The 20,021-nt window shown below is 51.5% G+C and overlaps 2 protein-coding genes and 1 pseudogene across 2 annotated transcripts in view; 2 read left to right on the top strand and 1 right to left on the bottom strand.

Annotated features, from left to right (window-relative positions):
• Nucleotides 1-41: 41 nt before the first annotated feature.
• DNAJC17 (DnaJ heat shock protein family (Hsp40) member C17) overlaps nucleotides 42-20,021 on the bottom strand; it is a 28,231-nt gene continuing 8,251 nt past the window's right edge. Inside the window, exons 2-11 of the mRNA XM_054565575.1 lie at nucleotides 10,690-10,759; nucleotides 10,332-10,390; nucleotides 10,041-10,128; nucleotides 8,335-8,420; nucleotides 7,992-8,088; nucleotides 7,406-7,449; nucleotides 6,893-6,967; nucleotides 6,283-6,363; nucleotides 5,706-5,816; nucleotides 42-164 (exon numbers count right to left, since the gene is read on the bottom strand). Of these exons, the coding sequence (XP_054421550.1) occupies nucleotides 42-164; nucleotides 5,706-5,816; nucleotides 6,283-6,363; nucleotides 6,893-6,967; nucleotides 7,406-7,449; nucleotides 7,992-8,088; nucleotides 8,335-8,420; nucleotides 10,041-10,128; nucleotides 10,332-10,390; nucleotides 10,690-10,759 (834 nt within the window). The remainder of the gene's footprint in view (nucleotides 165-5,705; nucleotides 5,817-6,282; nucleotides 6,364-6,892; nucleotides 6,968-7,405; nucleotides 7,450-7,991; nucleotides 8,089-8,334; nucleotides 8,421-10,040; nucleotides 10,129-10,331; nucleotides 10,391-10,689; nucleotides 10,760-20,021) is intronic.
• On the top strand, nucleotides 2,419-4,403 carry CUNH15orf62 (chromosome unknown C15orf62 homolog). Its single transcript, XM_054565576.1, has one exon. The coding sequence runs from the start codon at nucleotides 2,588-2,590 to the stop codon at nucleotides 3,101-3,103; it is 516 nt and encodes a 171-aa protein (XP_054421551.1). The 5' UTR covers nucleotides 2,419-2,587; the 3' UTR covers nucleotides 3,104-4,403.
• LOC129064427 (TATA-binding protein-associated factor 2N-like) lies at nucleotides 16,791-19,441 on the top strand (annotated as a pseudogene).

The raw sequence follows: 20,021 nt of genomic DNA, 5'->3' as shown, positions 1-20,021 counted from the left end.
TGTGAGGTTTAAGGAAAAGGCTGTGGGGGGCAGAACTGGAGCTACGTGGGCTGCCCCACCTTGTCCTCCTGCTCCATTTGGGCAATCAGCTGCTGCCGCTCCGCTGCTTGGCGCATGCGCATCATGACGAGGCTTTCATAGTCCCTTTCGGACACCACTGAGCCCTAGGGGACAGAGAAGGGACAGGACAGGGTCAGGGCATCAGGGCACAGCCCCACAGACTCGACTCAGAGGCAGGGCCTCAGAAGAGCTACAGTCAAGAGTCAAGGAAGAACGATGCCCAGGAAGGGAGGGAGCCCGGAGCAGCCTGCAATCTCAGATCATGTGTTTCTTTGGAGCAAGCAGGCCTTTGGCCTCCAGGCCAGCACCTCAACCCATCTCCACCAGCGATCCCCCGTCTCCTTCCCCCTCAGGCCCTTCACATCTACTGCCAGCTCTGGCTCATCTTTCCCAGGTGACTGACTTCCTCATGCTCTGGCCAGGCCCACATCCTGCTTCATTTCCTCTCAGCTCTCTGCCCTGTAGCCCTGCTTCTCACAGGTTCCCAGGGAAGGGACGCTGTCAGAGGTTTAGAAGCCCACTCTGCTCTGCCAGGCAGGGGTAAGAGCACTGCTCTCTCGCAGCTGCCCACCTTCCCTCTGGTCTGGCTTCTGCTGAGGACGCAGGAGAAGGAAGCCCTACCCTAGACAGCCTCAAGCAGCCCCACCCTGAAAAAGAGAAACAAGCATTAGGCTGGCTTGCCTCCTAAAAACACACACCAGGGTTCCTGGAGGGCAGGGCCTGTAGCTTTTTCTTTTTCTTTTATGATCTTGCCAGCAGAGTGCAGGGGATTAAAGACTGCCGCATTTTAATAATCAAAAGAATAATAAACAACCACCTCAATGGGCCTAGGCCGAGGGGTGGAGAGGCGGCTCTACAGTGCCACGAGCCCTGGGTTGCCAACCCTACGCCCTGATAAGGTCCACAGTGGGAATGAAATCACTTCCTCCCTTGAGGCAGCTGAAGCCGTGGGAAGTGGGAAGCCCACCTGAGGGGGCACAGAAGTGAGCCAGACCAAGGGGCTGCAGAGCAGGCAAAGGTGCGGAGCCCTGTTCCGTAGTATGCCAAGCTGGTGCACTCTCATGGAGCAAGTCAAGAGGAAACTGGTGGTCAGTGACCTGGGGAATAAGGGAGTGGCTGGGGGTAAAGTGCCAGGCCCTGGCCAGCTGGTTCGGAGGAAGGGGTGTATAGAACCAGGAAGTGTTATTCAGCCTAGATCCCCCTGCTCCTCCCAACCGCCCCACCCCTCTCCTCTCTCCTGGGCGACAAAGCTCGGAGGAGAGCTGCCCTCCCAGCCAGGCCTGTGGTCTAAGCTCGGCCCAGAGCACTGCTGACAATTCAAGGCAGCCCATGTGACTCAGCCCCTCCACAAAGGAGGGACCTCAAGTGAGGCCCAGGTAGCCCTTGGGGAAGGAACGGAGCACAGGGTAGGAGGCAGCAGGACCTTGCCCCTCAGCTGCTCTCTCCTGCCCTGAAGTCACCCGATAAATTGCGGAAGATGAGGAAACTGAGCAGCTAGACTGTCAGGCCAAGAGGAGGGTAGTTGTCCTCTCCCCAAGGTAATGCTGCTCTGCTGAGGAAACCCAGAGTCACCCCGGCCTGCCCTGAGCCCAGCCCCGGAGAGAGCCAGCCCTTTATTGGCATGGAGCTGCTCCCTGTTAACACACCCTCTGCCTCCTTCCCCCCCATACCTGTGGGCTCTGCTAATGAAGGCCTGTCGCCGGGCCCCAGGGCTGAGTCACCCACACCAGCAACAGGGCTCTTCCTTCCCTAACAATTGTTCCACACGCCTGCCTTTCAATTAACTACCACCCTCCCTGAGCTCCTCCCTCCCAGACACACTGGGGGCTGGGCAGCTGGGCTCCCTGCTAGGGCCCCGGGTGGTGGGGCAAAAGAAGACAGTGCGGTGACAAGAGAAAACAGGACTGCCCCCAGACGAGCCCCTAGAGGAATCTTAAGCTCCCCAGTGGCCCTGGGGTGTTGGCCATGGCTGCTCCAACTCCTGCATGCGGATGCTGCAATCACCTCAGAGCATGAAACCCTGGCTTCCCACCTGACTGAGTCAGCTGAGAAAAACACACCTCCACGCCACACACCAGCACAACCAGCCGGGCACTGATCAGAGGCAGGGAGCCTCGGCAGGGAGGCAGGGGCCGGGGAGAGAGGGAAGGAGAATGAGCCGCTCCTGCCCGCCTGAGAAGATCCGTCTCTGACACCATGGAGCTGCTCTCGCTCTGGCTCCAGTAAGTGCTGCTTCCTCCTCTTTGGGTTTTTTCCACTGCCCTATCAAGTAACCAGGCCGCTCCTGTCCCTCTCAGAAACTCCGGACACCAGGAACTTGCAGCACTCTGCTCTGCTCTGCCTGGGACCTCATCTCACCGCCCACGGTGCTAGCCTGAGGTCTGAGCTAGGCAGAAAGCTGGCGGCCTCTGCTGAAAAGTCCACGGCACTGTCTCCCGCTCTTTGTTATTCACTGCTCCGGCAGGGACCAGATGGTCCCTAGACACTCTTGAACTGGACTTTTAAGGTCTACTGGCAACCTGAGTCCATGGAGACCTGGCGGAAAGGCTCCTTCCGCAATGCCTCCTTCTTCAAGAGACTGAGCCTGGGACGGCCTCGGCGACTCCGGCGGCAGGGCAGTGTGCTGAGCCAGGCCAGCACGGCCGGCGGGGACCATGAGGAGTACAGCAACAGAGAGGTGGTCCGGGAGCTTCGAGGGAGGCCGGATGGCCGGCGCCTGCCTTTGTGGGGAGACGAGCAACCCCGGGCCACGCTTCTGGCCCCACCCAAGCCCCCGCGCCTCTACCGAGAGAGCTCCAGCTGCCCCAACATCCTGGAGCCCCCATCTGCCTACTCGGCTACCCTGTCATCGGCACTCTCCCTGGCGGGCCCCCTCCATGAATACTCTGAGGAGGACCTTTCGGATACTCCCCCCTTCCAGAGGGCACCTGCTGCGGACCTTAATGACCCCTTCTTCTCCTTCAAAGTGGACCTGGGGATTTCACTTCTTGAGGAAGTTCTACAGATGCTGAGGGAGCAATTTCCCAGTGAGCCCAGCCTCTGAATGGGGTGAGGGTGGGCAGAGGTGTGGGGACTGGAAGAACGAAAAACCTCAGTACCCGGGAAAGGAAGGTACAGTCACAGATTAAGAAAAAGGTGGGGTTCTGGCTGGTGTGGCTAAGTGGATCAAGTGCCAGCCAGTGAACCAGGGGTCACTGGTTCGGTTCCCAGTCTAGGGCACATGCTTGGGTTGCAGGTCAGACCCCCAGTGCGGGCGGGAGGAGGTGCGTGAAAAACACATTGATGATGCTTCTCTCCCTTCTTCCCTTCCCCTCTCTAAAAAAGGAATAAAATCGTTAAAAGAAAGAAAAAGGTAGGGCTAGTAATCCAGGGCCCTGCCTGCCCTCTGGGTCCTCAACAGTCCTCCAGATCACCCCAGAGTGGAAGGACAGATGCACAGAGGCAAGCTGGAAAGGCTGTGAGCCCTGAAGGCAGCTGGCTGGGCTGGGAAAGGGAGGCCGGGCCTGCAAGTCCAGGGACCACGCAGAGGCCAGCACAGGGGGTGGGCGGCACAGGGGATGAGTCAGAGAAAGGAGGACACATGGGCTGGACAGATCAGATGGGCGATACCCTGCCACAGCCACCTGTGAAGCTACTGTCAACAGAGAGAGGCTACAGGACAGGTCTAGGCAAAAGCAGTCCAAATCAGGCCTAAGAAGGAAGTGAGGGAGACCAGAGGGGAGAGGGATGAGACAGGCTTGACTGTGTCCAATGTGGAAGCCACTAGCTATAATCAGCTGTTCACATTTAAATAACTGAAACTAAATAAAATTAAAAATTTAGTTCCTCAGCCGCACTGGCTACCATTTCAAAGGGTCGACAGCCACACCCAGCTAAGGGCTACCACACTGGGCTGTGGAGGGCGAACATCGACATCCCTGGAAGAAGCCGCGTCGGACAGTGCTGGCCTGGAGCACGGCCCGCGGCTGGCAGGGGCATGGTGGGCGAGGGTGGAAACTCGGAGGCCTGCAACGGGAGGGAGGGGCTGGCAGCTGGGAAGAGCGAGGCAGGTATACATAGACTATCACTTAGGGAAAAGGCCACCCAAGTCATTCGCAGCGAAGGGGCCCCAAGAGGCCCAAGCTGCCAACACAGCAGCCCAGAGCGGCCCCTGACGCCTGAGGAGGGTGGCTCTGGGGACTGTTAGCTGACGGCACGGACACAGCTCTGAAGGGCTGCTCTGGGGAGTTCCCAGAATTATTTCTGATGGGATCCCTTGGGAAATGCAGTAAGAACAGCGGCAGATTTCCCTCCCTCCATCCGGCCCCCGACGAGAACATAGGAGGACTGGACAGGAAACTCATGGCTGTTACCATGAAGAGGCACAGCTGGTCTCCAGAACCCTCCGCCAGGGCCGGGGAGCTCCGCCCTGCCTGACCCCTCTGCCGAAGGGGGCCTGCCACCCAGGGCAGAGCCCACCAGGTCAGCGCCACACGCTGTGCTGCTGCCCCACGCTGTGGCTTGGCCAGACTAGAAACCAGAGCTCAGGTTGGCTGGACCAGGCAGTTCTGCGATTCCAGGTGTGGCAGAGTGGGAGCGGGAGGCTTTGATGCACACTGCTCCCACGGCTCCACCTGTGGCCTGTCTCCTCTCCTCCTATGTGCATGTACCCAGAAAGGCTCCCCTCTGGACGCAAGAGATAATAAAGAAAGTTCTATAAAACAGCTTGTGGAATGTCGTCTAGGGTGTGAAATGCTGGGAGTTACGGTGAGGGAATGAACTCTCTAAAGAAGGACCTTGAGTTGGGCTTAGACCAGTTCCTTTTCTTGCTCTGTCCAGGGCCTGGGATATATTCCCAGAGGGCTTCCTGTTCTCATGGCAGGGGAGGGGCAAGCAGGAAGGCAGGGCTGCAGTGACTGAGAGCAAAGGCCTTGCTGACCACCGAGGGGCGTTCTCCCCTCAGAGTGGGGTGTGAACGCACCAGTATGAGGCTCCCGCGCAGACCTGCGGGCCATTTCAGAGGCGGGAAAGCTCTTGGCCTACAAGCTCTCCATCCCCCAGAGCGAGGGCAGGTGTGACTAGGGTCACCATGTGTGTGTGTGCGTGCTGTGAGGACAAACAGCCAGCACTGAGACACAGCCGCTGAAGTCTCTGCCTCACCGTGAGTCGGGCACCCAGGAAGGGAGTGCCCTGGTGCCAACAGGGAAGCTAGCATCACTTCTAAGGAGGGGTATCACCTCTGCTCAGTAGGTCCTGTCTGGGGCAGCCACAGACACACCTGGCAAACGAGTTAGGGATGGAAGCAGCTGTCTTTGTCCTCGTCCTCATCCTCGACCTCTTCCCCACGGCAACGGGTTGTCTAAGTGCCAAATGCTTCACACTAAAACCAAGCAGCCTGTGGGCCAGAACCCCTCTGGGTGCTGATGAAGGTCTCCGACAGGAGACTAGGATATGGGGGGAGGGCTAAGAATTCTATGTGGGGTGGGGCCCACTGGCCTTTGCAGAGGAAAGGGGGTCAGCATGGAATCACGGTCCTCCTGCTCTGGTCAGTGGATTTGCCAACCTGACTCCATCGGGGTTACCTGGATTTGCGAGGAAAGAGCCCAGACAGGAAAAGGTTCCCCAAATCCTGAGCACGTCCACCTGTGCGCGGCCTGGTTCCTTACCTGTGCTGGTTGTGGGCACCTGGGGCCGTCCTTGCCCTGGCGCCGTCCCTCCAACCAGGAAATCTTCAGAGGGTTATCAACCAGGCCCACCTCATTTTGGACAGCCAGCTCCTGCCAAACACAGCATCCAGTCAGTCCCGTCATGCCAATCAGCAATGGAGTGGCGCTCTCTACTCCCACAGAAAGTACCAGAACCAGCAATCTCATCCTCCAAGCAAAGCTGAACAACCTTTCCTTTGGTGTACCGAAGCTTTGACCCTCCTCAAGGGTGAGCGGGGGGTGTAAGCCTTCTGACTGCGTAGCTGGACAAAGGGGAAAGGCAGTGTGGGGCCCCAGCCCGGAGGCAGGCCAGCTCTGGCGGCAGAGTGGAGGCTGTTGAGCCAGGCAGCAGGACATGAAGTCGGTCTGTGCTCTCCACTACCCTAGCGCACTCTCCTGCCCATCCCTCGGCTCTGAGCTGGCCCAGAGACTCCATGAGAGCGTGGATGCCTAAGTTCAGGGGACCCACAGAACCAAGTCCCCACCCTGGAATGGCAGGGCTGGCAGTGGCTCCCCCGAAGCCTCACACAGTACTCACCGCGGCCTTGACGGTTGCAAACTCCACCACGGCGGTGCCGGCCTTCTTACTGGAAAGCACGAGGTTGAGCACCTCTCCATACTGTGGGGACAAGGAAGGCCCAGCTCATGCCAGAGACATGCCTGGGCTGCCCTGAGGCCCATCAGGGAGTGTTTAGCTGGGGGATAAGTTCTTGTTGCCAGGTTTCCAGAGAGGGGAGATCACAAATGGGGAGGAAAGGATTTTGTTCCAGGAATGCAGAAGCAAAGCAAAGGAGAGTTTGGTAAAGGACTGGGACTCAGACTGGCAAGAGTTGCAAAGCTGCCTTAGTGACTAGAGACGGTGAAGAGGACAGGGCTTTTGTGCCAGATGCCCCCCTCCTTTCCCCACACACTCAGCCAAGCCCTCTGCTTCTCAGGTGGCAGAGGCAGAAGTGAGCCATGCAGGTGAGAGAGGCTGGAGGGGCACCAGCAACACAAGTGAGAGGGGGTTGTGGCCTGGGTGCAGGCCAAACTGTCTGATGGTCTATGAACAGGAAACAAGGCAGGTAGAGGTGTTAGGGAAGTTGAGGCGTGGAAATCCTGGGCTTTGGACTGAGGCAATGGGAAAGAAGGAAGTCAGCAGGGCAGACCTTTTGAAAAAGCCGCAGGAGGACATCTCTGGAGTAGCCGCCTTTTGACCCATCTTCCTTGCACTTCCATTTTAGCTGGAAAGACAGCAGTGGGCGTCACCACTGATTTCCAACCTTTGCCTGAACAGGACCAGACCCCATACCTGAGCTTTCCAGTCTGAACCGACTCTCTCCACTAGTAATCACGGGAGCATCCCCCCAAAAGTGTGTTCCCCTTGAAAACGGACAGGCAGGGCAGCCTGCCCACCCACAGCCACAGTGCCAGCCCCGTTAGATGCTCTCCTGGAGGGTTTCCGGGGAGCACTGCCTAAAGGGTGCGCTAAGAGTGGCCTTCCGGGGCCAGCGCTGAGAGGCCCTCCTGACCCCTGGGCGGCGGGAGATGAGAGGGCGTGGGAAGCGGTGCAGGCTCCCAGGATGCAATGTCCCCACCAGAACCCCCTGAGCCACAGAAAGTATGTGTTCTTGCTGAGAGGAGGTAGTGTCCGGTGACCCATGGGTCCCCATGAGGCTCACCTTTAGCTTGGGAGTTTCTTTGCCTTCAGGATTTTCTGCCTTTCCTAGAAAATTTGGGAAAATTAGTAAGGTAAGAGTATGAGAGAGAGAGTTCTCCCAAAGGAGAACTTCTGCCCTAGGGGTAGAAGGACCCAGAAAAGGTCACTTCTGACCAAGGGTAGTATCTGCCCCCTGCTGAGGAGCGGGGGAGGGAGAGGAAACTCCACCCCCAGCCCCCCCAGGGCAGTCCGCACAGCTGCCTGCTGAAGGGCACGGTTAGCGCTCCAACGCAGGGCTGTGAGCGCCTCCGGGGGCCAGACACAGAGGTACAGACCACACAGTTCTACTAAAACAAAGTATTCCGGTGTCTTTCTCCTTACTTGGGACTAAAATAGAGGCAGCCTGACTTGGGACTAAGACATTCTGGGCCAGGAGATCTAGGGCAGAGTGAAAAGCAAACAGGCCCCAGAGAATTGGTAGGAGGAAGGGACAGGTGGCATGTGTCCAAGTGGGGTGCCACTAGGGTTCCCGCAGGTAGAATTCTCTACAACGACTCCACAGAGAGCCACCTCAGAGTGGGAGGCGGCGGGAGGTGAGGGACTCTCACCTCTCAACCTCTGTTCCCGTTCCTGGCGTATCTGCTCCTGGATGAGCCTCTGCTGTTCCTCCAGCTGCCGGGAACCCTCTTCTCGCAGGCGTTCGATCTGCAGAGCGGGGGGTTGGGGGGTGACAATTCTGTGCAGATCCAGTTCCAGGTTGGCTCCCCTTGTAAAGGTCCCCAGGAGGTTCCACCTGTAAACTAGGGCTCAGCAACCTGCGGGTCGGGCAGATGACCCCGATCCCACAGAAGAAGGTGGGAAGGCTATGGCCTCCCCAGCCGCCACAGCCACCTATGTCCACCCTCTTCACCTCCTGCAGGTGGCCTCAGGCCCACACGCCCGGAAGCTCACCTCCTGCTCCAGCGTCCTGGTGCTCCGGCTCTCCTCCTCCTCCTCAGTGCCCTGGGCCTGAGCCTGCCGCTCCCGGGCCTCCAGGTCTAGGCACAGGGATTGAACGGCCCAATGGATGGTCTAAGCAGTTTCTCCATGGCCTCACACCCCCAGCTCTGGCTGCTTCCCCAGCCTCACACAGGATGAAATCATAAAGTAACTCTGCCCCCTCCCTCCATGCCCATGTGCCCTCAAATTAATTTCCATTAAGGAAAAGTCAGAGCACGGAAGAAGTATAGGCTCCAGCTGAGTGGCCGGGGTCTAGAAGAGTTAAATCAGCTCACACTGACCAAGCTGGCCCTCTGATCGGTGAGCAGGGTGTGGGTGGGTGCTCATGGCAGCAGCCCAGGGCCACATGTCAGGGAGGGCGGGGAGCGGGGCAGCTGGCCTCCGTTCCTGTGGTCTGGCGCCACAGCCCGGCCTGCAGTGTTGTTTGGCTTTGATGTGTTTCCCACCACTGAGCCACGTTGTCACTGTCTCCTTCACCTGGCCCTCAACTCACATTTACCAAGCCTCACTGTGAACCCGGCTACAGTGGCTCCTACAGGGATGGCAGACTCTGTAAGGACATCACCCCACGTCATGAAGCCCTTCCTGCTTTCCAAGGAGAAACTGCTTGTGGCCCTGTTCCAGGACAGCTGCTGTGATAAACCCTTCTCTCAGGCCTGGGACTCACTGCTTTCTTTTCTGTGTATTTTATTTACTTACAATCTCTAGGGGTGTTTTTTGTTTGTTTTTGGTAAAGAGATGGATGCACTGGGACGGTATATGTACATATTAAATATATGGATATCAAATAGGCAAGAAGATGGGGAGAAAATTGAGTGAAGAAGGCCTGAACCAATCTTATTGGGATGATGAAATTGATTTACAGTCATAGTTACAGCACTTGGCATATTACTAGAAATCACTGTACTGTACACCTGAAATGGGTGGATACTATAATATAAAAAAATGTAAATCAATAAAACTGCTTTAAAAAAAAAAAAAAAAAGAATGCCTGGACCTCTTTGGATCCTTCTGAGAGGACTTCTCAAAATGAAAGCTTTGTGCAGAAATGTGGCTAGTGTGGCTTAGTTGGTTAGTGTTGGCCAGTAGACTGAAAGGTCACAGGTTTGATTCCCAGTCAAGACACACACCCAGATTGCTGGTTCGATCCGCAGTTGGGGTGTGTATAAGGCAACCAAGTCAATGTTTCTCTTTCACATTGACGTTCTCTTCCACCCCCATTTCCTCGGGTGAGGATAAAAAAAGAAATGAGGCTAGAATGAATAAATAGACCCAGGATGGCATGGTGAACAAGAACATGGATCTACTCATACTGCATGGGTTTAAATCACAGCTCCAGCAAGTTCTCATCCTTGGTGCCTTTGCTTCTTTGTCCACAAAAAATGGCTTTAGTAATACCCACCCTTGGAGCACTGTGATAATTAAAAGAGATAATAAAACATTTGCCACAGTGCTTAGCTAATAGTAAATCTAGCCATTGTTATTATCCCTGAGAGTGTCCTTTAGGATCCACCCCTGAGAACAAGGTTCTCCCCAGAGCTGGGGCCAAGAGGCTTTAAGTTGCTGCAACTGAATGAAGCTCCAAGAAGAAAGGTGAGGGAGCTGCATAAAAACGGCCTAGGAAACAGCAGGCCACCCAGCACCATGGTGTCACCTACCAAGCTTTACTTTCTTCCTTCTCTCATCTAGTTTCTGGGTCCTCTCAGCTGCCTGCTTCTTGGCTTTCCTGACCTTGTCATATGCAGCCTGGCGGGAGAAAGGAACACAGGGGGGCAGTCAGCCAGAGAACAAGCATAAGGCCCCACCACCTAGCCCCACAGCCACTTGGAGTGTCTCTAGCCTGGGACAGCAAGGACTGTGCTTCACGGCAGAGTACAGAGGACTGGGGCTGAAGTACCACGGTGGTCTCTAACCATGGCGACAATTCAGGTGGAGGAGGATGTGCTCACCCTGGCTGCAGTGTCGGTCAGTACCTCCAAGGCCTGAGAAAGCTGGTGGAAGAGTTCAGCTAAACACAAGGATCAAAACACAGAGAGGAGAAAAATTAAATGAGATGCAGTAATAGTGTACTCCCTCAAAATAAGCACCTCAAAGAAGCCACAGGCAGACAAAAAAGCCGACATCAGCAGATGAGAGACCAGCAAGGAAGGGTAGGAGCATCAGCAACTGAGCAGGCACCCCTAACACCAGTAGCCACGCTGGGAGCTCCAGCATTCCACAGCACTCCCACGGGAGCACCGGCGGCAAACATACCATGCCTAGGTGGGCCGGCCTCCTCCTCCCCACGCCCGCCCGGGAGAGTCTCACCTGCTCTGGGGTTATCTGGATTTTTGTCTGGGTGGCAAGAGAGGGCCTTCTGCCTATATGCCTTTTTCACCTGGAAGAATCAAAAGACACAGTCATTCACCTTCTCTCACCCAGAATGAAGAGCAAAGCCTTGCTAAAGTGATAAGGGAAATCCCCTCAGAAAGTGTTCCCCATCCCTAAAAGAGAGGCTGTTGGCTTCCGCCCTGAGGCAGTCACCTCATGACCCCCACAGAGATTTGCAGTGGAGGAGGCAAAGGGCGTGGAGGGAGCCCACTGCTGCCTGGAGCAGAGGGGCTGAGCCTACTTCCTGCCCAGTGGCCAATCTGACCGCCAGGGATGTCATGGGCTCCCAGAGGGGCAGGCTCTGCACAGCCACCCGGGGACAGGTACTCTCAGCACTCTTGGTAGGCATGTGAACTGCGGCAACATTTCTGGAGGAAAATTCTGCCATCAAATTTTAAATTTGCTTTCCCTTTAACCCAGTCCTAGGCAGACTTACAGAAGCACGCCAACCTAAGTGTGTAAGAATGCCCACTGCGCCTTTGTTTATGTTGGCCCCCTACTGGAATCAACCAAAATCTCCATTAACAGGGAGATCCATTTAAAAAATTATGATAGATGGAAGCCTATCTGTGCTGACTAGAAAGATGTTCAAGTCATCACAAGGGAAAAGAAAAGATCTTATAACTATGTGTGGTGACAAATGTTAACTAGACTTACTGTGGCGATCATTTCGTGTGATGTACAAATATCAAAATTTTGTGTTGAATACCTAAAACTAATACAATGTTATATTATATCAATTATATCTCAATTTAGAAAAGAAAAAAGAAGGATCTTCAAAGTATAGTGTGTGTGGGGGAAAAAAGGCTTAGAACCGTTATATCATATGACCAATTTTGGATTTAAAATAAACAAATAAATGTGGCCCTTGCCAGGTAGCTAAGGTGGTTGGAGCATCATCGGGATAAGCCAAGGTTGCTGCTGGTTTGATCCCTGATCGGGGCGCATACAGGCATCAATCAATGACTGTATCAATGGAACAACAGATTGGTGTTTCTCTCTTTTTCTCCCTTTCTCTCTAAAAAATCACTTTAAATTACCCATTCTTTAAAAATATATAAATAAAATAAACAATTAAATAAATGAAATAAAAATAGTTCAGATACTCTGACATGTGCATAGCTTCTGTGTTTTGCTTTCCTCAAAGCAATCATAAGAAATTAAGAGTGGTTTCCTCTGGAGAGAAGCTAAAGATGGAGGGGAGGGAAACATTCGCATCTCATTTAGGCCATTCTGTACTTCAAATTTTCAACCCTTAAACCAATCTTATTTTACTATCATTTTTTATTGTCAACAGAGGTTATATTGGTGGGGAGGTTATAGTCCATTTTTAGTTTTTATCTTTGCATATCTGATTTGGAAAGTAATGTTTCTTACATTAGTAAAAATAAACTGTTACCAAGATTCCCTTTCATATGTTACGCACTCAGCTGGTTTAAGGGAAGGCAGAGCACAAAATCCCAGAATCTGTGCTCAGTTTCCTGAGGGCTTGCACTCACTTCTGCCTGCATACCTTACCTGCTGCTCAAACCTCCTGGGAGGAGCCTCTGGACCCAGAACTTCCACTTCTCAGAGGGAACCAATAAATACTTCTCTCTAATATGTGCTAAATGAGGACATTTACAGGCAAGCTGCCAGTGGCCCGCGGAAGAGCCAGCAGGCAGGTGCCTCATTCCATTCTCACAACTATGGCCAAGAAAATCACGCAGCTGCCTAGACCTCAGGGCTGTGCTGCCACCTGCTGGGCCACTGCCAGCACCACCCCTTCGCCTGCCAAAGCAACCAGGCCCATCTGGCTCTCTTGGCCCAGCAGGAGGCAGCAGGAACCACTCCCTGGGTTAGCCCCAGGGGGCTCTGAAATACTCCCATTCAAAGGGTAGAGGGCACAGATCGGTGGCCCGAGATCTTCCAGAGAGGCCATGAACCAAAACCCAGCTGGCCTAAGAATGCTGGTCAAGTGTGTCTGTCCTGATTAACTAGTTATTACTATCTTTAGCGGCTAAGCCTGCTCTGGGCAGGGCCCATTCCTGGGTTTTAGCCTGGAAGGCCAGTGCTGACTTCGAACCAGTTGGCCTGGAGTTCAGTGTTTTGTGTTACAAACTGGACTCCCAGCTTTGCCCGGCCCTCATGGAGTGACTGCTGCCTGAAGAATTTCTCATGAAGTAAACACAATTCTCCTAAAGTAGGCCTTTGAAAAAGCTTCTGGTGTCAATATTGTTTATTATGAAATAATCCTACCTCATGAGCAGCTCAGAGGCTAGATGAGGGCAAAAAGATGCAATATTTTTCTTTTCCAAAAAGATTTATTTATTTATTTATTTATTTATAGAGCGGAAGGGAACGAGAAACATTGATGTGTAAGAGACACGGACTGGTTGCCTCCCACTTGACCCCAAATGGGGACCCGGCCCACAACCCAGGCATGTGCCCTGATTGGGAATCCAACTGGCGACCCCTTGGTCACAGGGCCTCACCAACCAGGACAACAATGTTTTCCTTAACTATGTTAAAGTTGGGAAGGAGGAGGAACTTTTAGAAGATCAGAGAAATAGAGAGACCCAATGTGGAATGATGAGAGATAAAGACAGGACTGCTTATCCAAAGCACCGAGTTTGGCAGCTTCTCTATGAAACTGGGATCGCTTAGGAGGGTGCAAGTAGCCACCGAAGTTGCCAAAGGCTACTGCATTGTCTTAGCACTTGCAGTTTCCTTCTTTACCTATAGATTTCCCCTAAAGTCTTCTGGTCTCCTTAATACCTGGAAACATTCATTTGCATTTCCTGAGACTTCAGGGAGGAGCTAGGTGACAGTTGAGACTTCCCACCCACAGCCTTCCTGCCTATTGAATGAAAGGAGCAAACATTCATTTGTTCTCCACCAAAACAATTAGCAAGCCTCAACTGTGTCAACTAGGTCAGGCCCACTGAGGAGCGGAAGGAAGTGGGTGCTGTCCTGACACTAGGAGACCTTACCACTATTTCACAATTTCCCCTCCTACCTAACATCTCCTTTTGAGAAATCAAGTCTGGAAAAGGGAAGAAATCACTATAGCAGACTGTCAAGAGAGCCAGTGTGGGCAGGAAATGTAATCCCCCCAGAGCCTACATCATAGAGAATGAGTCATGAATTAGCAGCTGCCCAGCCCTTCCTGGAGTCCTCATAACTGGTTCTACCACTTGCACCAACCTGAGCCCAGAAGCCCGGAGCAGGTCTCCTGCCGTCTTCACGGGGCTTTGTACCAGACACAGAGCAGGACCTCTGACAATCCACCTGCATCCAGTTTTACATATTGAGGGGAATGAACTCCTGATTTACTCAAAAAGCAAGGCACTAAGGGGTCCAGTAAACATAGAATAGCCATAATTAACTTAAAAGAAAGGTGCCCTACAAAGAAGAGAACAGCCCTGGCTGATGTGGTTCAGTGGACTGAGTGACGGCCTGCGAACCAAAGGGTCAGTGGTTCGATTCCCAGTCAGGGCGCGTGCCTGGGTTGCAGGCCTGGTCCCCAGTTGGGGGTATGTGAGAGGCAACCAAACATGATGTTTCTTTCCCTCTCTTTCTCCTTCCTTTCCCCTCTCTCTAAAAATAAATAAAATCTTTTTTAAAAAAGAAGAGAACATAATTTTTTAAAGGCCTTTCTTATAATAAAACTTGGAGCCAGGTAAGTAAATGATACAAGTAATTAAACCTTGCTCTCCAAAGCCAGACTCATAAATGGGACTCAGATATGGAGATTCATAGATAGGACTCAGATGTGGAGGACACAGTGGGAGGCCATTCTGTGTGACATCAGGTACTGAATGAACAAACCGCCCCAGTGAATCAGCTAGAAAGGCTGGGTCCAAGGAATGGGAATAGTCAGATTACTACCTGGCAGTAATTTCTCCCCAAGCCTGTAGGAGGCAGACATTTCCCCAGGATCACCAGTGGTATGTGACTGCCTGATGCCACGGGAAGGAAGTAAAGCACAGAGCTCTGGGCACTTCCCTAGTCTGCTCTGTGGACTACAAGATTGGTCATTTTCATTCCTTACAGCCTGTGGCCAACGCTGCAACAGCACTACGGAGGAATCCCTAAGTGCCTGGTCACTACAGACACTACAGGCTGCTCCTAAGGCTCAGTGCAAGCAGGGTGCCAGCCAACCCCCAGACAGCAGCTTCGGCTCAACACTCCCCAAATGTGGGCCTGCTGGCGGTGCCAAGATGATTCTCAGGGCCCCCAGACCCCACACCAACATCTCTCTCAGGCTGCTAACCATACGAATGGTCCAAACTCAAGGTAGTGACCTATGTAGCCTGAACCAACTGGGACCACGGGTGAGGCCTGGCTTGCTTTGCCCCAAATGTGGCCCCTCTGTACCCTTTGGGATCTGGGTCCAGCGCTCCCCTCTGGGTTGCCTCTTCCCTTTAGCCCTCCCAGCACTCTCCTGGGCCTCAGCCTCTGCCCTCCTTCTCAGCCCCCTTCTCTCAGTGCTTGCTTCTACCCTCCTACCCTAACCCCTAAGTACCTCTATATGAGGTTCAGACCCCAAACTCCTTGCCCACCTTCTCATCTCAGGTTGGAGATTCCTACCCCCAGGTCTGTTAAAGATACCCTGGGTCTGGCTGTCCCTCTCTCCCCACTGCCTGCTGTCACAGCCTCAACTCCCAGCGACCCATGAGTCCCAGCTCCAAAGCCACTCTCTCTGGCCTCTCCCAGGGTGTAGAACTCCTCCCCTCTGGGCCCTGGTACTTCCTACATCTCATTTCCTTTTTCCCTTAATGCCCTGGTTTCTTTTATAAACAAATTTATAGTAGTAAAAAGAAGTGAGCCAATTTAAAGAAAAATATCAACTAACTACTCAGGAACAGCAAAAATAGGGAAGCAGCTATGCAAATGGAGAATATTTTGAATACTGCCTCAGTTGAAATGGAAGCTCTGCTGCAGTAGCTTTAACTCAAATTTTTCAAGCAACTCCTCAAACTTTCCAGATTAGCTTAATACCTGCTGGGCAGCTTTACTCAAATCTCTGTGTCACAGTTGGAGGCCGGAGGCTCTCTGGGGCCCTAAGACCGTATCTTATTGCCCTCACTGCTCCTGAGTGTGGGTCATGGAAAAAGCTGAGAGAGACGTAGAAAATTCGGTTTGGGCACGTGCTCTGCATTCACTAGCCACCATATGCTGGGAAAATCAATTAGACTCTTTATTCTCTCATCTATAAATTGGAGCTAATGGTTCCTGCCTACCTCACAGGCTTGTTTTTGAAGATCACATCAAATGAGATCATTTATGTGAAAGCAATTTGGTGTCATATAAATGTGAGGTATTATCTTGAATGCTAGTGAACAGCTTACAGACACGAATGAATCATTCCTTTTGACTTAACAGGCAGCCAAGTAACTCCAAAAATCCAGAGCTTCGGCCGGAAAACCAAACCCAGGAGTTAACTGTCAAAGAGATATGGAGAAGACTGGGAAGCCTGGCTCCCGGTTCTGCCCAGTGCTGTTCAGGCCCTTGGGGAACAACCACCCACCATCAAGAGAAACCAGGCTGGGTGCCCAATCTCAAGGACTCAGCACCTGGTTTAGAGGTAAGAGGCTTTGGGAGAGGATCCCATTGGAGACGGTGAACCTCAAGTTCAGAAATGGCCCCTAGATGCCCAGAAAGTCAAGTCAAACAACACTAGAGCCCAGAGGCCCCAAAACACCGTATTTTTTTTGATTCACCTCCTGCCACATCCTCAATGAACCCTAAGCAATATCCCATTCCTTGTCATGCCAAGGACTTTTACATCTTCATGCTCACACTGCTCCTTCAAGACCATCTGTCCTCGAAAGCTTAACTCTTCTTAAATCTGTAAGAAACAATGTCCATGCACGCATTCTAGGGTATAACAGAAATATATGATTTAAAGAAAGGTATTAGCTGGCATACAGGTAAAATAGTCTTTTCCTTAAAGTAATAATAAAATATAACACACACCCCCCCATATATCAAGTTTCCATGGTAGTTTTCCTGGTAAATACACTTAAAATTTGAGTCTTCAAAAGTTGATCAAAATGCATCTCAAGCATCTGATTTCACCAAGTAATACCTACTATGATACAGTGAGTTTGAAGCCTTCAAAGGGCTTCAAATGGAAGGCAAGGCTGCTACAGACAGGAAAGAAATTCGCGTGTCAGCTGCAGAGGAGTGGAGAGAGCATTAAACTGGGGCTCGGGTCTGGCCTGACACTCACTCACTGGGTGGTCTTTGGCAAGCTCCATAGCCTCTCTGGACCTCTATCCTCCTGTCTATAAAATGAAGAGAGCAGGGAACCACCACGATTCCTTTTAACCCTGACATTCTATGTTCTTTTCTCCCCTCAAGGTCTTGCACAAAAACATCTCCTGAGGGATATCTTCCCTGATCCTGCCAATCATATGAATCATGTCTTCCTCTTTATATATACATTTTCCTTATATAGTTTCATTAAATCTCCTGTGCTTTACCTCAGAATTTATTGCTTACTATACTGTGTGAGCTGTCTGAAAGGAGAAGTGATGTCTCATTCAGCTCTAAAGTGTACTTGTCCATGATGACTCCATTCATTTGTAGATTTGAACTCAAGAGTGAACTTTGTTAATCTTCAATTTTGTTCTGATTACCCACCTCCTTTCTACCCTGACCGCTGCCTCAGTCAAGAATCACTGGTGTGGTGTTGGGTGAGCTGGCATTGGTCTGTCAGGACTAGAATACGTGAGAGGGGCAAGGGGTGGAGGGCAACCTCAGACAAGAACTGCGGGCAGCAAGGTATTTACCTTTAGCACTCACAGTGTAAGGACGGTAGAACAACAATAATAACAGCGAAGGTTAACGTGTCATAGACATGTACTCTGAACCGGGCCCTGTGCTAAGTGCTTTACCCGGACCAAGCTTCACAACATCAGCAAGGGGGAACTGTCACCATTCCCATTTTGCAGATGGGGAAGCCAACGTACACAGAGGGGAAATATTTGCTCAACTGTAAATTATGATCAGCAGCATGATTCCTATATTCAAAACCAGCAGTTTTGCTCTGACCGGGTTGCTCAGTTGGTTAGAGCATCTTCCAGATACACTAAGGTTTTGGATTTGATCCTTGGTCAGGGCACATACAGGAATCAACCAGTGACTGCATAAGTAAGTGCATTCTCTCTAAAATCAACCAATAAAATTTTTTTTTGAAAAACCACCCTGGCTCGTGTGCCTCAGTTGGTTGGGCATCACCCTGCCAAGTGAAAGGTCAGCGGTTCAATTCTCGGTCAGGGCACATGCCTAGGTTGCAGGTTTGGTCCCCAGTTGGGCATATATGGGAGGCAACCAATAGATGTTTCTCTCCCTCTCTTTCTCCTACCCTTCCCCCTCTCTTAAAAAAAAATAAAAAGGAAAAAAATCTTAAAAATGAAAACCAGCAGCACTGACTGGCGCAGCACCAGCCTGAGAACCGAAAGGCCACCAGTTTGATTCCCAGTCAGGGCACGTGCCTGAGTTGTAGGATCAGGTCCCCAGCTGGGGGTGTGTAAGAGCCCATCGATGTATCTCTGGCACAGTGCTGTTTCTCTCCCTCTCTTTCTCCCTTCCCCTCTCTCTAAAAGTACATAAATAAAATTTTAAAAAAGGAATAAACAGCTTGGAAAAAATAAAAATAAAAACAGCAATCTTACCATTCACTAAGGAAAAACTACAGCTACCACACACGAGATGACTATCTGATGTGAACAGATATGGAGAAGACAACAGAGGCCATGGTGGGTCACAGGGAGGAGGTAGAGGGCATGGGCGATATGACAAGGATGAAAGAGGTCCTATTACAGGATCAGGTGGTGATGACTGCAGTGGCTTCAAAAGTTTTGGTGGTCACAGTGATTAAGGACCCAGATCAGATGTTGAGTCAGAGTCTGATAATTCAGATAACACAATCTTTGTGCAAGGACTTGGGGAGGGTATGTCTACAGATCAAGTGGGGGAATTCTTTAAACAGATAGAAATTATCAAGACAAACAACATGACTAGAAAACTGATGATAAATCACAGACAAGGACACAGGGAAGCCAAAAGAGGAGGCAACAGTATATTTGACAACCTTCCTTCAGCTAAGGCAGCCAATGACAGGTTTGTTAGGAAAGAGTCTCCTGGCAACATCACTAAAATGTCCTTTGCCACCAGATGACCTGAATTTACGAAAGAAGGTGGAAGTGGAGGTGGGTAGCAAGGCCATGGAGGATTCAGAGGCCACGGAGGCTTTCAGGAGAAAGGTGAAGACCCCAAAAGTGGGGATTGGGTATACCCTAATCCGTCACGTGCAAATGTGAACTTTGCTCGAAGGAATACCTTTAATCAGTGCAATGAGCCCAGACCAGAGGACTCTGTCCCTCAGGAGGAGACTTCCAGGGAAGAGGCTACGGTGGAGGGAGGGGCCACAGAGGTCACGCGGACAAAGATGGAGACTGAGGCACGCAACTATGGTGGAGAGAGAAGTGAGTATGGTGGGGCCCGAGGAGATGGCTATGGAGGGGACTGAGGAGGTGGTTACGGAGGAGACCAAGGAGACTGCGGGGGAGATCCAAAGCCGGGTGGCTACGGAGAAGACAGGAGGGGTGGCAGCCACGGAGCAGACCAACGTGGCCAGGGAGGGAAAATGGGAGGAAGAAATGATTACAGAAATGATTGGCGCAACCGACCATACTGATGATTATTTGAATGTTCCTTTGTCTCTGACATGATCCATAGTGAAATTGCCTGTTGCTTTCTTCGTGGCCTCTTCTTGGGTCATGAAGTTAAGTGATATTTGGAATTTTATTTGGGTGGGAGAGCTCGGACAGTTTTTCTTTTAATAATGTCTTTTGAAATTTCCCCCTTTAGATTCCAACTTTTTTCTTCCCAGTCCCTGAAGATAAGCGTGTTGTAAAATATTGCCAAAATGGAAAGTGTTTTATAATACTGCAATAAAGGCTGATTGTTTTATTAAAAAACAACAACAAACAAATTTTATTTGCTCAAGGTCACAAACTAGGTAAGTCCTGGGACCAATATCCAGGCAACCTGACTCCAAAGTCCACTTTCTTAACTATCACTGGTGGTAAGAACAGTGGTTATAATAAAGGCACATTTACAACTCCCAGCACTGCTTAGTGCTCTGTATTATGATTTCCATCCATTCTCAACACACAGTTGATGAAACAAGCAACAATTCTTAGCCTTACTTGTTAAGACTGATTAATAAACACTGTTATTTTCTGTACCAGTGGCCTTCTCTAGGAAATCATCAT

This window comes from Pteronotus mesoamericanus, unplaced genomic scaffold, assembly GCF_021234165.1.
Source record: "Pteronotus mesoamericanus isolate MK-2021 breed Mesoamerican mustached bat unplaced genomic scaffold, CSHL_Meso_final contig_164, whole genome shotgun sequence".
Lineage (NCBI taxonomy): Eukaryota > Metazoa > Chordata > Mammalia > Chiroptera > Mormoopidae > Pteronotus > Pteronotus mesoamericanus.
Note: the sequence above shows the minus strand (reverse complement) of the source record. Positions and strands in the feature narration are given on the sequence as shown.

What these genes read in the sequence shown, in the direction of transcription:
- CUNH15orf62 (XM_054565576.1), top strand. Translation starts at nt 2,588, where the DNA reads ATGGAGACCTGGCGGAAAGGCTCCTTCCGCAATGCCTCCTTCTTCAAG.